Raw genomic sequence first — 13,020 nt, forward strand, 5'->3', positions numbered from 1 at the left:
GCTCTTCTTTTATTAATAGTGCTACCTATTAATCAAAAGAGTACTTCAACCACAAGTTAACCTTTGCATGCCCTGCCGGTAAATACCCCCGAGACCCGAGTCACCGCAAGCTAGGATTGCATGAAGTTGGATTTAGCGAAAAAATATATAGACATTGATATAGAATTAGAGATGAAGGATGGGATTTATTCCAGAATCAGAAAAAGAAGGGCGTGAACTATGAATTTATGATGCGATTTTACTACGGCGTGGTTGCTGATCTAACTCCTCATAGGCTGTCACATCCAATGTTTTAAAAAACTCGCCTCAAGGCTCGCCTGAGGCTTAAAAAGCTCAATGCTTAGTCGAAAACGCCTCGCCTTTCTGAAAAAGGTGTAGAGGCGCAAAAAAAGTTCCACTAATGCGCAAAAAGCCAAAAAACGCTCACCAAGGCGCCAAAAAACAGAAGAGGAGCCGCATCACAGAACCTGAAGAGATCAAAACTTCATCAATTCGATAAACTAAGAACACAAACACGTAGATCACGAAGTGGAGATGAGAATCTATACCAGGAACAACCCAATCGGTGGTCGGAGACGTCGGAAAACGCTGCAAATTCGCCGGAAGAAAACCCAGAATAGTCTGTGATTCCCCTCTTCGATTCTCTCTTCTCCGGTGGCGGTAGGTCGAGGCATGACATGGGGAGGACGGCGGAGAGGAGGAGGTCACAACGCGACTGGTGCGCTGGCCGGAGACGGCCTGACGGCGGCAGAATCATGTCGGGAAGTCGTGTAGTCGTTGGGTTGCAGAGGAATGAGGTCGGGACTCGGGAGCTCAATCTGTTTTTAGGATAAAATGAAGCTTTTTTTTTCTTTCTAATATTAATTATAGCCAATTTATTGATCCAATGGCTAGAATTTAATTGATCAATTTCTACGGCTAAGATCGCACCGTAACTAATTCCCATTTTCCAAATACATTCCTTATATTTCCAAACCTTATTATATTAACTTTGGAACCCAAAAAATTCTCCGAAAATTTCTACGTTCTCGTCGTAACGTATACTTTAATATCATGCTCTTCGATCAACAGATTCACTTAATCGAAACTCACAAATAATATTTTCGAGCATTTACTGATCTAATCACCGAGATTGTAAAATAATCACCATACGATCTCAACTTAGCTCGTCAATAATTTCGGGGCTTACAGTAGATCAAGTTATGTTGGTAAACTTTTTGAATTGTATGGTTCTAGACTTTTGCTACTTTACTTAATATATGTATGCATGACAATTTTTGTGTTTTATAAGCTATTCTTCAAGTAATATGTATAAGAATAATAGTTACACTTAAATAAGTTTATTTATTATTTTTATATCGCAAGGCTTACGCCTTTTACGCTTTACGCCTTAAGGCTCTATACTCTCGGAAAAACGCCTTGAGGTACGCCTTAGCGTTTTAAAACACTGGTCACATCAGCACTAGTTAATGTACGTGCTCAATTTGTTATTTACTGATCGGTTGTGCTAGTTGATCAATTTCTTAATTCCTCTAATTTGGTGCCATTATAAGCATATTCAGAGGCTAATAGCAATTAGCACGCTTGAATGACCGGGCAGTTGCATGCGCTAGAAATTAATTATCTCGAAGTCTATCTATGACAATACACAACAAATGACCAATTAAGATTAAATGGAGGTAGTTAATACGTGTGGAACTGCTCAATCATACAGGACACATGCACTCCACGAGAAATTACAAGCCTACACGTACTGTATATAATCTTAAACCTAGACAAGAATATATGGCATCCAAATACCTGAGTGGCTTGAAGAAGTATATTGTTGTGAAAAAATGATCACAAACCTTCATTCCACCTCTTCCTTGATCTTCCTCATCATCACTATTCTTCTCCTCGCATCAGGTCCATGCCATATTTGAATTTTCGAACTTGATTAAGATATATAGTAGTTCCATTATATATTGTAGCTAGGTTGCATTGGTTCTATTCAGATTGATATGCTTACGACTATTGTTCTGTTACTCATGCTTGCAGTTCATAAAAATGGAGTGGTGGTTTGTGAAGATGACGATGACGATCCGTATACAGGGGAGGCTGGGGAGCCTTTTCGGTGCATAACATCTTGGGACTGTACAACTATTGAAGCATGCAAGCGAGACTGCTCCCAGAAGTTTCCTCAAGGCCGTGGCTACTGCAAATCTGAGCCCCCTTTCAACGCTTGCTTGTGTGCCCACAATTGCCCCCCGGCCTCCACGTAATTGCACCCCGGCCCCCAGTTAGCTACCCCTCTCTTTATATAGCTAGAATCAATAAATTGCACACACGATCATATATATGGGATCGACTTAATATCCAAAACATGCATGACATTATATATAAAAATAAATTCCAAAAGTTTGATCATTCTAAGGTGGAGTTTGCTATATTTAGTTATATACAAGATTTTAGAACTTCAATCACTGCAATGCGTTTTTGGTACATAAATCAAATTCCACGGTAAGCCAACAGGCAACAGTTAGGTATATAATGAAATTAATGCAGTTCCGATCTAGCTAATCTTTATTAGTTAAGGCATCGATTGAGAGGCAAATCAACTCCGCTGTAAGTCGGTTTGACGTTGCTGCACACAGCAGCTCCTCCTTTCTCGAGTCTAATATCATTCAGATCAATATTCTCACATGCATCAGCAATGCTGCTGCAATTGAATACGATGGCTTCGCTGCCTTTGGAAACTGTCCCCGTTATGTTCCGGTATATAACATTACGCACCTTAACTGCTGTATTTTTCTGCAATGACAATGTATGTTAGCCAATATCAATCGCTTAGTGGATAATGGGGTTAGTGTATTCGTTCATCAATGAAGCACTTAGTACCTGCAGTGGTGGCGGTTCGCATTCTCCGTTTGTGACTTTGATTTTGGTGTCGCAGTAGTTTTGGTCGATAATAATGGGGTTGGTCACATTATTCATTTGTATGTTCTGAAATATGATTCTGTTTGCAAACCCTGATCCTCCCGGCCACGTCTTGATCCTCACTCCATACATGGTTCCAGAAAGCTTAGCTCCATCAACTGTTACGTCGGAAACATGGTCTTCTGAGCCGCCTTTTCCCAAGCTACCAATGCTGATAGTGAAATTGATCAAATATAACTAATGATTTATAAGGATTAGTACAATACTTTTTTGCAGTGAGAATTTCGGAGAAAATTAGTCCTGCGAACAAAACTACAGAACAATTAACAAATACGCTGTCGAGCTACGTTGTAAACTGCAGTAACTTTCTTGGTGCCAGCAATTTTTACTAAAAGTTTTAGGTTCATCAGAAAAAAAAAAACCACACAGCTGAGAAATTGGGCTTATTTTCAAGTATAATTATGATATCAAAGGCGTTGCAAACCTGATTCCATGGCCTGGTCCGCAAGTTATGCTTGTGGCTCGAACATCCCGGGAACCTCCTGTAATGGATATACAATCATCACCTACGTACAACACAATAAGAAAAGATGATAGTATGGAATAAGATTAATTAGATATATATACAAACGTATACACAGTATACTGTATCTGGTTTCTTTATATGATAACATATATGTATATATACCTGTGCTTATACGACAGTCAGAAATGTGGATGTTGTTGGTTTTCGTAACGTGAATTCCATCAGTGTTGGGACTAGCCTCTGGTGTATTTATTGAAAGACCTGAAGCTTTAACGTTCGTGCAATTTTCGAACGAAACATGCATTTGCTGTGCCTTTTCGAGATTCAGATTACTCACCGTCAAGTTATTGCACTTCTTGAAGGTTAAAGCCTGCATTCAACCAATGCACTCGTAATTTTTTAATGTACAATGTTATTGAATCAAGGGTAAATCCCTACTTTTACTACTATATATTTAAAACAACAGACCTACAATTTGTCATGCGGGAGCGATGAACGTACGTACAGATTCCACATACACATATCCAATATGTCGATACAAAATATCATCCCAATTAATTAGTGTGTGTGGTTCTCTTATTCTATGCCTCACTTTTCTGAGATCTGACTCCAGATGATTTAGTAAATCTTACCTCTAATGCTTTGTTTATAATAACTTTACTCATAGTTTGCCTACCTTGAGAGTTCATAAGAAAATGAAGACACTTACGGTTGGTGCGTCGTTACTGCAATTTGGCTGCATATAATTGTAAAAGATAACTCAGAAAGAAGTATATAACATAAAATTTTAGGTATTGAGATTTTCAATGTCAAATTTGGTCAAAATATTGGATCGGAAGTATATACTATACGGGCATACCACCCGCGTCTGAGTTATATTGTTTTGTTTGCATGAACTTTGCCACCATTTGTCTCCGTTGCCGTTGATGGTTCCTGGACCTTCAACCACCAAGCTCTCAACGCTCTCAAAGGTAAGCCAGTTCTGCACCTTACTATTATTTGGAAATCGGTAGGTTTCCAGATCCTCAAATGCCAATATCGTTCCATGGATCTGAAATTTCATTTTCCTTTAATAACTTGTAAGAAACTAGATTAACATCTTTTAATTTGTTTCTTACGTACGTACAGTTCTGAGTCTACAACCTGCATTGTAAGATGACGGGATTTGCATTTCGCGCCCGAGAATGTAAGTGGCTTAACGAAATACCTCTTGTGATGCGGCACCAGAAGAACCACCGTTCCATTGGAGGAACAGGCTTCCGCCCACGCCTTCTCAAATGCCTGAAAATATAGTTACAGAAACAAAGAACTTACAGAATTTGATGTTCATATAAGTTCTATCACATATAGTACGTATTCTTATTCAGATGCATGTGTACATGTCTATTATGTGCATGACTAATTGATTGATGTAATACTACATGTACCTCCGTGTCATCTGTATGATCAATCCCTTTAGCTCCAAACCTTTCAACGCTAATCGGAGCTGGTGTCGACTGTCCTGAGCCACTCACTCTGTGAAAGTGAAACCTAGGACCGTGCGCGAATTGGCGGATCTGTGGATTGGATTGCGTTGTGCTACCCAAACTGTGAAGGGCGAGCCTCTTAGGAGAGAACCGCTTAGTGTTTGCTTTGTTCTCTAGCAAAGTACCATAGCATGAAGCGATAGTAATACAGAAGAGGAAAATCAAAATACAGAATGAGAGTATTAATTGTCTTTCTGGAGCCATTTTCCCTTTTATATTTCGTATCTAAGGTATAATTAAAACAATAGTTTAGAATCCAAAAGGCTATATGGGAGTCGATGAACTAATTAGCAGTGATGATTGGGGAGGGTGATTATTAGTATCATGGTATGTATAAACGGAGAGGGAGAGAAGGATTGGCATGACTGTTATATAATTAGTAGATCATTACCTGTTTGAGATAATTAGTTTCGTTATTTTTTTCTGAAAGAATTAAGTTCATTTATCATAACCACCATACAGACGAATTAGGTATTTTACCTCCTTATCATGCATAGTACATACCCATGTATGTAATTGTCAAGGAAAACGATACGCATACACATACGGTACCTATGTGGTTGCAAGGTAATATGGATTCTTATAGCTATACATGTATGTGGGGGCACATTGCCGTTGTGACTGTGTGAGATACATAGTGTCATAGTTCTATCTTTATGTCCGGCTTTATATGTGTGAATATGGTGAACATTGCAGCTGCTATGTTATAATCCATCTCAATGCAGCCAAGAACGGAAATGTTGGATTGCACCTATTGTTTAACATTGGATTGAAGTTGGAGTACCAGAAATTAGATTTGTTGACTCTGAGGTATATACAACAGGAGACCTTTTCGTTTAGAGCACATATTCTATATTCTATTCGTTTCTCAATGAATAAGATTGGCAACAGATCAAATATTATTGAGAAATGGTTAGACCTGGTGATTAAGTGAACAATGTTCATTCTAGCTACTAATCCTACTATGCCTACATTATCATCATCATCACCAGCATATCGATCCTGCTTCTGCAAACTCCAAAATAATGCATAAAACTAATGACATGTAGATGCATGTGGTTTGATACATGAAACATTGCTGTTTCAATACTGATAGGGGTGCAATTTCATGAAGAAAGTTCAATTTCACATACCTTATGGAATATCACCAGAGACAAACTTAGTTTACAGTCCATTATTTTCTTTGCAAATGAAAGACGAATAACTAACATACAAACATACACGCATTCCATCGTAAATCAATCCTCTTAAGTTCAATCCAGCCTCGCAAGAATAAGAGGATTTCCTTCACGTTCTGGGTAGCCTAGGGACTGGTGACGGCCACCAGGGTAATGCAACTGCGAAGTAGCAGTCAACCAAAGGATGATTTTCATATATCTTCGAAAACTTTCCCGTACAAATGTTGCACATGAAAATGTCTCCATACAAATCATCACAATGAACTACAAAGAGATAAAGGTATAATTCATTTTCAGTACCCTCATTATTGGGGTAAAAACCCAAAAGATCCACAATGTAACCCCGATCTGGACTCAATTCCCAGGGCAGTGAATAAACCCTCTTCCTTTGATCCTAACTATACTTTTCCTGTTCCACTATGGTATTCATTATTCACCTCCCAAGCCCGAACAACATGGTAGCCATATTTATAGCCACCTATTTGCAGACACCCTTCATAAACACCCAAGAATACATGAAAATTATATGCTGCAACTATGCGTGTAGCGGCCCTAATCCACCGTCCATACATTCCATATACCCCACGTGCATTTCAAGACACCTTCTATCCACGTCCGATTCGGTATGTATGGTATGCAACGCTGCACAGCAGCCAAACCCAAGAATACAGGTGTAAAACCATCTAATACATGCATTTGAGTGAAAAAAAGTTCATAGCGATCACTATCATGACCATCATCCATACTGCTGCTAGTACTAGATACGATCACGCTACTCCTATTATGCATCATGAATGGGTCCAATCCAATAAGGAAGTCGCCTCTGTTACTCACCCAATACAGCATTCCATTGTGAGCAAAACTAACCCTGTGATTGACATGATACGATTCAAACCTCGATGGAGATGAGACAGTTGACTCTCTCCATACGCCTATCTCAGGAGAGAAAATCTGCACTTTGAATTCACACGGAGGCATAAACATCTCTGATTCACGATGAAAATTAATTTTTACGACCCTGCGCCTATACTCAGCATTAATGTGGATGTCACGTCCTCCCAGATTTTTTTTTATTACACTTATATTAGGGAAGGTCACAGAAAATCCTGCTCCTGTTAACTCAGTGACTTAAGGAGGGGGAGGAAGAGAAACCCATTCCAATGTGTGTGGATTGCAGATGTAGTAATCACGCTGATAACACCGGCTCGCACAGCACAAAACTAAGTCGTTATACGAACCTACCACTATCGCCTCTTCTTTCAAATGGTGAAAATTCATGAGTCTTCTGAACAAAGGAGTTAACGGCTTAAACGACGGGGACATCCTACCAAGGAATTTCTCACCAGTGCGGCTTATCAAAGTACGGGTCATGAATGTTTGCTTACCATCACTTTGGAAGCACAGAAACCGGCGAATGAAAGAAGGATGAGACATGACAGTACGCTAACGCTTGGACACACACTTGCATCGAGCAATGTATTTATAGCGAAGAAGTCGGCCAAGGATTTCAACCAATACATCCTCCGGCAGATCACCAATGCTGGTGTTCATCAATCTTGATGATGACCTTGTTGTCTTCGCCATGCCCTAGCTATCTGAATGTGCATAACAACGGGGTGTGAGTACATGAGCCTGTCACCCTGAGTTTGAAAATCTCTAGCTAGCACCATGAGAAGATTTTACCTTAATAAGTTGCAATGTAGATAAGGCAGAAGCAAGAATCTTTGTTGGGATATCTAGCGTTGTACAACACATAGCTGCAGATATGCATGAGCGTCGATCTTGAATCTCAACTACACCAGCAACCTGAAACAGACGAATAACTTACAAAGGTTTTGTAATTCATAGTCACCAACCATGGTATATTGGAATTATATTGATTATAGCTTAATGAATTCATACACAGATTCAATAAATATATAGCCTAATCTAACACTAATTACTCTGTGATTCACGGCCCTGATTTACGCCAGATTCACGCCGACACTCTCCCTCAAGTTGGTGCATACATATCAACCATGCCCAACTTGCTAAGTGAATCATAAAATGTCATTTTAGACACTCATTTTGTGAGCATATCGGCAAGTTGCTCTTCTGTAGAAACAAAAGGAAAACTAATGATCTTCGCGTCTAGCTTCTCTTTTATAAAGTGACGATCAACCTCCACATGTTTTGGACGATCATGTTGCACATGATTATGTGAAATATCAATGGTTGTCTTGTTGTCACAGTACAGCTGCATAGCACATTTCGGCTTAATACCCAAATCTTGTAGCAAATTTTTAAGTCATAACAATTCGCACACTCCCTGAGCCATACCTCTGTATTCTACTTCAGCACTAGATCGTGCTACCACCTTTTGTTTCTTACTCTTCCATGTAACAAGATTACCACCAACAAAGGTAAAGTAACCTGATGTAGATCTCCGATTTGTAATATTTCCAATCCAGTCTGCATCTGTGAAGCCACAAATTTCAAGGATATTATTGTGATTAGAGAACATTACTCCTCTCCCAGGAACTGACTTTAAGTGTCTCAAAATCCTTACAACAACATCCATGTGGTCCTTACTGGGATTATGCATGAACTGACTCACTACACTTAATGCATACGAACATCTTGTCTGGTATGTGATAGATAAATTAGGCGTCCAACTAGCCTCTGATAATGAGATTTTTCAGTAGGGACTTGATCTGGGTACTTTGCTAACCGATGGTTATGCTCAATAGGAGTATCAATGGGAGTGCAGTCCAACATACATGTCTATGTTACTAGATCAAGAATGTACTTCCTCTGACACAAATAGATACATTCACTTCCCCAGGCTACTTCAATGCCTAAGAAGTACTTAAGTGTACCTAGGTCATTCATCTCAAACTTTGTGGCAAGCTGTTTATGTAATCTATTCACCTCAACAGTATCATTCTCAGTTACTACCATATCATCAACATATATAATTAGGGCTGTTACATTCTGTTGTTGATATTTGAGAAATAACGTGTGATCTGAATTACTCTGTCTGTAGCCAATTTTCCTCATGAATTGTGAGAATCTTCCAAACCAAGCACGAGGTGACTGTTTAAGACCATACAAAAACTTTCTCAATCTGCATACAAAGGTAGTTGGAGAAGCGGCCACATATCCATGCGGAAGATCCATGTATACTTCATCTGTTAGTTCTCTATGAAGGAATGCATTCTTAACATCAAACTGCCTAAGTGGCCAGTTCAAGTTAGTAACGACAGAGAGCAATACCCGGATAGTGTTTATTTTTGCAACATGTACAAATGTATCATCATAGTCTATGTCATATGTCTGGGTGAACCCATTCGCTACTAGGCGTGCTTTATACCGGCTTACTGGCCCATCTGGATTATGCTTCACTGTAAACACCCAACGACATTCTACAACCTTCTTGCCATATGGTGGAGGTACAAGCTCTCAAGTATTGTTCTTTTGTAATGCTTCCATCTCTTCCTCCATTTTGGATCTCCCAATGCATCCTGCACTTTGTTAGGTACTCATACAATATATATTTGATTCACAAATGACTCATATTACTTAGATAATCTTTTGGTAGATATAAAATTCGGCACATGATACTTGACTTTAGTCTGAAGGGTAGGTTCATATTTTTTTGTTGGTTGATCCCGAGTAGACCTATTTGGCAAAACATATTGTCTACTATTAGCCCTAATAGAATGACTAACCTCAGATGAGTGATCTTCTGTACCAAGAGAGCATTGGTCAGGTATATAAACAGTTGTACGGGAGACATGAGGGGCAGTTGTGTTGTCAACTTCTGGTGCCTGAATCTCTGGAGTGACGACATTCGGTGGTACCTGTGTAGCTGACACATTGGTAATCTCAACAGAACCTATTACCATATCGACTGACTCACTTGTCTCCCCCTCTTCATGATACAGCTCTTCAAAATATGAATTCTCCCCCTGAAGAGCAGTATCAGAAGAGAGAAAATAACTCATATCCTCAAAAAAGGTAACATCCATAGTGACATAATACTTCCAGGTAGGGGGATGATAGCACCGGTACCCTTTCTGATGTCCTCCGTACCCAACAAACACACATTTAACTGCCCGGGCATCCAACTTAGAACGCTGATGTTGTGGAAGATGAACAAAAACAACACAACCGAAAACACGGGCAGGAAGATTATGAAAAGAGTGTAATGAGACATGAGATGCAAGCACCTCATAGGGAACTTTCCCCCGAAGGACACGAGATGGAAGACGATTAATGAGGTGGGCGGAAGTAATGACAACATCACCCCAAAGGTATTTAGGCATATGAGCACTAAAAAGAATACACCGAGCCATTTCAAGTAAATGACGATTTTTTCTTTCAGAAACCACATTTTGCTCAGGTGTGTAAGGACACGCTGTTTGATGAACAATTCCGTGTGTGTTAAAGAACTCTTGAAAGACATGATTCACATAATCCCCCCCCCATTATCAGAACGAAGAACTCGAATGGTGGCATTATATTATGTTTGGACAAAGGTATGGAATACACGAAAAGATGGAAAACCTCATCTTTATTTTAAAGAAGAACAATCCATGAAAAACGTGTGTAATCATCAATAAATGACACAAAATATCGCATTCCGGACACAGTAGACTCTTTAGAGGGTCCCCAAACATCAGAATGAATTAATTTAAAAGAAATAAAACTTTTAGTAGAAGTACTAGGGGAAAAAGTAGATCGATGACTTTTGCCAAAAACACATGTCTCATAACATAAAAAAGACTCGTCCACACTAATAAACAAAATAGGCATGAATTTTTTCATAACACTAAAAGATGGATGTCCTAAGCGACGATGCCATAACTAAACTTCACTTAGCTTGTCAGAAGTGGAGAGTAAAGCGGTCCGAGACTGTCCCCCTAGTTTTTCCCTGGTGTATGTCAGATCTAGATAAAACAACCGGCCCCTCAAAGACCACCGACTAATTACCCTTCCGGTGAGAAGATCCTGAAATATCACATACATAGGAAAAAAGGTCACAGAACACTGAGTGTTATCGTTCAATTGGGGAACAGATATCAAATGATGAGATAAAGCAGGTACATAGAGTACATTGTGAAGCTCTATGGTGGGAGTAATATGAACATACCTTTTGTCCTTAACACGGGAAATGCCTCACCATTAGTATTAGTAACATAGGGTACGGGTGGAGGGCACAATACAGTAAAACAAGATTTGTCATAAGTCATATGATCAGATGCACCAGAATCAATAATCCATGTATCAAAACTAACAGAGTGAGAAATATTGAAAGCCATACCAATTTGACCACGGCCAATGATGGAGGCTGTAGGTGCTCATCCAGCAGTATGATGATCATGCCCAACCACACCATAGATATCTGGTTCCATAACTAATTGAAGAGCTGTTTTTAATTAGGCCTCTTAGGCCTAAGGTGTGGATACAATTTCCAACATGTCACACGAGCATGGTTAGTATCATGGAAATAAGAACAAGGATGGCGGGGCTGACTCCCGAAGCCTGGTAGTGGTCCTTGTCGATGAAGGGGAGTGGAAGTTGCTTGCGGAATGGGTGGTGCCGGAGATCAAGCATGAACAATAAGACTGGAAACGACAGCCGGTGCCTGAAGAAAACTCTCCTGGTGAGACTCATCCTTTCGAATATAGGTGAAAGCGGTGAGTAGGCTAGGTGGTTCGGTCATTCGGAGCAATTCGCCTTTCGCACTGGTATGCTTTGCATCAAGACCTTTCAGGAAATGGTGAATTCGTTCAAGCTCATTCTCCTTTTGGTACCAAACAATATCCTCATGATTTTTGATCATGCAAGGACGTTTCACATCAATCTCAGCCCAAATATTCTTTAGTTTGGTGAAATATTGCGCCACCGGTTGCCCATCCTGGTGTATTGCCAAAGCTATGCACATTAACTCAGGAACCTGTATGAAATCAGAGTTATTAGTATATAAGCCGGCCAGTGCCTCCCATATTGCCTGCGCAGTGGCACATGCCTCCACCAGATCAACTATCTCATCATTCATAGCTTTTCACAAGACGGACATGACAAGACCATCGTCGTCGTCCCATTTATTGTAAGAAACAATATCCTCACGAATAGGAGCCTTAGTGACGCCGGTGACATGTCTCATCTTGTGCATGCCTCGAAGATGAGCAGCCATAAGTTGTTTCCATTTACAGAAATTGGTTTTGTTGAGTTTGGCGCCCCCAAATGAACCACTGTCAAAACGTTTGACAGATACTTCGAAGGTCGGAACATCAGGAAGCTGAGAACCCTCCGCTTCGTGTCCAGAACCCATTGAAAAATAAACAATGTAAAAAATCAGGGATTAGACAGCAAAAACACAAAAAATGGAGAACAATCTGTCTTCGGTGCACTTGCACTGACAGTGAGTATGCACTGACTGAATCTAGCCGAACTGGGTCGGATCGGGTTGACCGGGTCGGGTCATGCCGAATCTGGGCTGGGTCGGGTCGAAGTTGGGCTGGGCCGGGTCGGGCGGTGAGAGGCCGACTCGAGAAAAAATAACGGACAACGACTTCGGGTCCGAGCGGCGACTGCAGAGGGAGAGGATGGCGACGTCGGGGGCAACAACAACGGCGGAGGGACAACGACGTTGGGTCGACTGCGGAGCAGGTGGCGACTGCGGGCCAATGAGCGCTAGTGAGGAGCAGCGGTGTCGGGGGGGGGGGGAGCACTGGTAACAGAGCCGGAAGAACGGAGCGCGGAGGGCAGCGACTTTGGGTCCGAGTGCGGAGCGGGCGACGACTGCGGGTCGATGAGCGCCGATGAGGAGCAGCGAAAGGTCGACGGCGATATCGAGAGGCGCCGGAGGGCAGCGGTGAGCACGAGA

At 40.8% G+C, this 13,020-nt stretch overlaps 1 protein-coding gene across 1 annotated transcript; it reads right to left on the reverse strand.

Moving 5' to 3' along the window:
* Positions 1 to 2,565: 2,565 nt before the first annotated feature.
* On the reverse strand, positions 2,566 to 5,172 carry LOC126784108 (polygalacturonase-like). Its single transcript, XM_050509599.1, has 8 exons — positions 4,870 to 5,172; positions 4,586 to 4,723; positions 4,305 to 4,493; positions 4,152 to 4,178; positions 3,605 to 3,812; positions 3,401 to 3,482; positions 2,878 to 3,127; positions 2,566 to 2,790 (listed from the first exon to the last, which is right to left on the reverse strand). The coding sequence occupies exons 1-8, from the start codon at positions 5,170 to 5,172 to the stop codon at positions 2,566 to 2,568; spliced, it is 1,422 nt and encodes a 473-aa protein (XP_050365556.1).
* Between the last annotated feature and the right edge of the window lie 7,848 nt (positions 5,173 to 13,020).

Source organism: Argentina anserina, chromosome 2 (genome assembly GCF_933775445.1).
Source record: "Argentina anserina chromosome 2, drPotAnse1.1, whole genome shotgun sequence".
NCBI lineage: Eukaryota > Viridiplantae > Streptophyta > Magnoliopsida > Rosales > Rosaceae > Argentina > Argentina anserina.

Coding starts and splice junctions, on each gene's coding strand:
- LOC126784108 (XM_050509599.1), bottom strand. CDS start 5,172: ATGGCTCCAGAAAGACAATTAATACTCTCATTCTGTATTTTGATTTTC. Junction 4,179..4,304: donor ACAATATAACTCAGACGCGG/GTGGTATGCCCG, acceptor AATTATATGCAG/CCAAATTGCAGTAACGACGC. Junction 3,128..3,400: donor GGACCAGGCCATGGAATCAG/GTTTGCAACGCC, acceptor TTTCACTATCAG/CATTGGTAGCTTGGGAAAAG.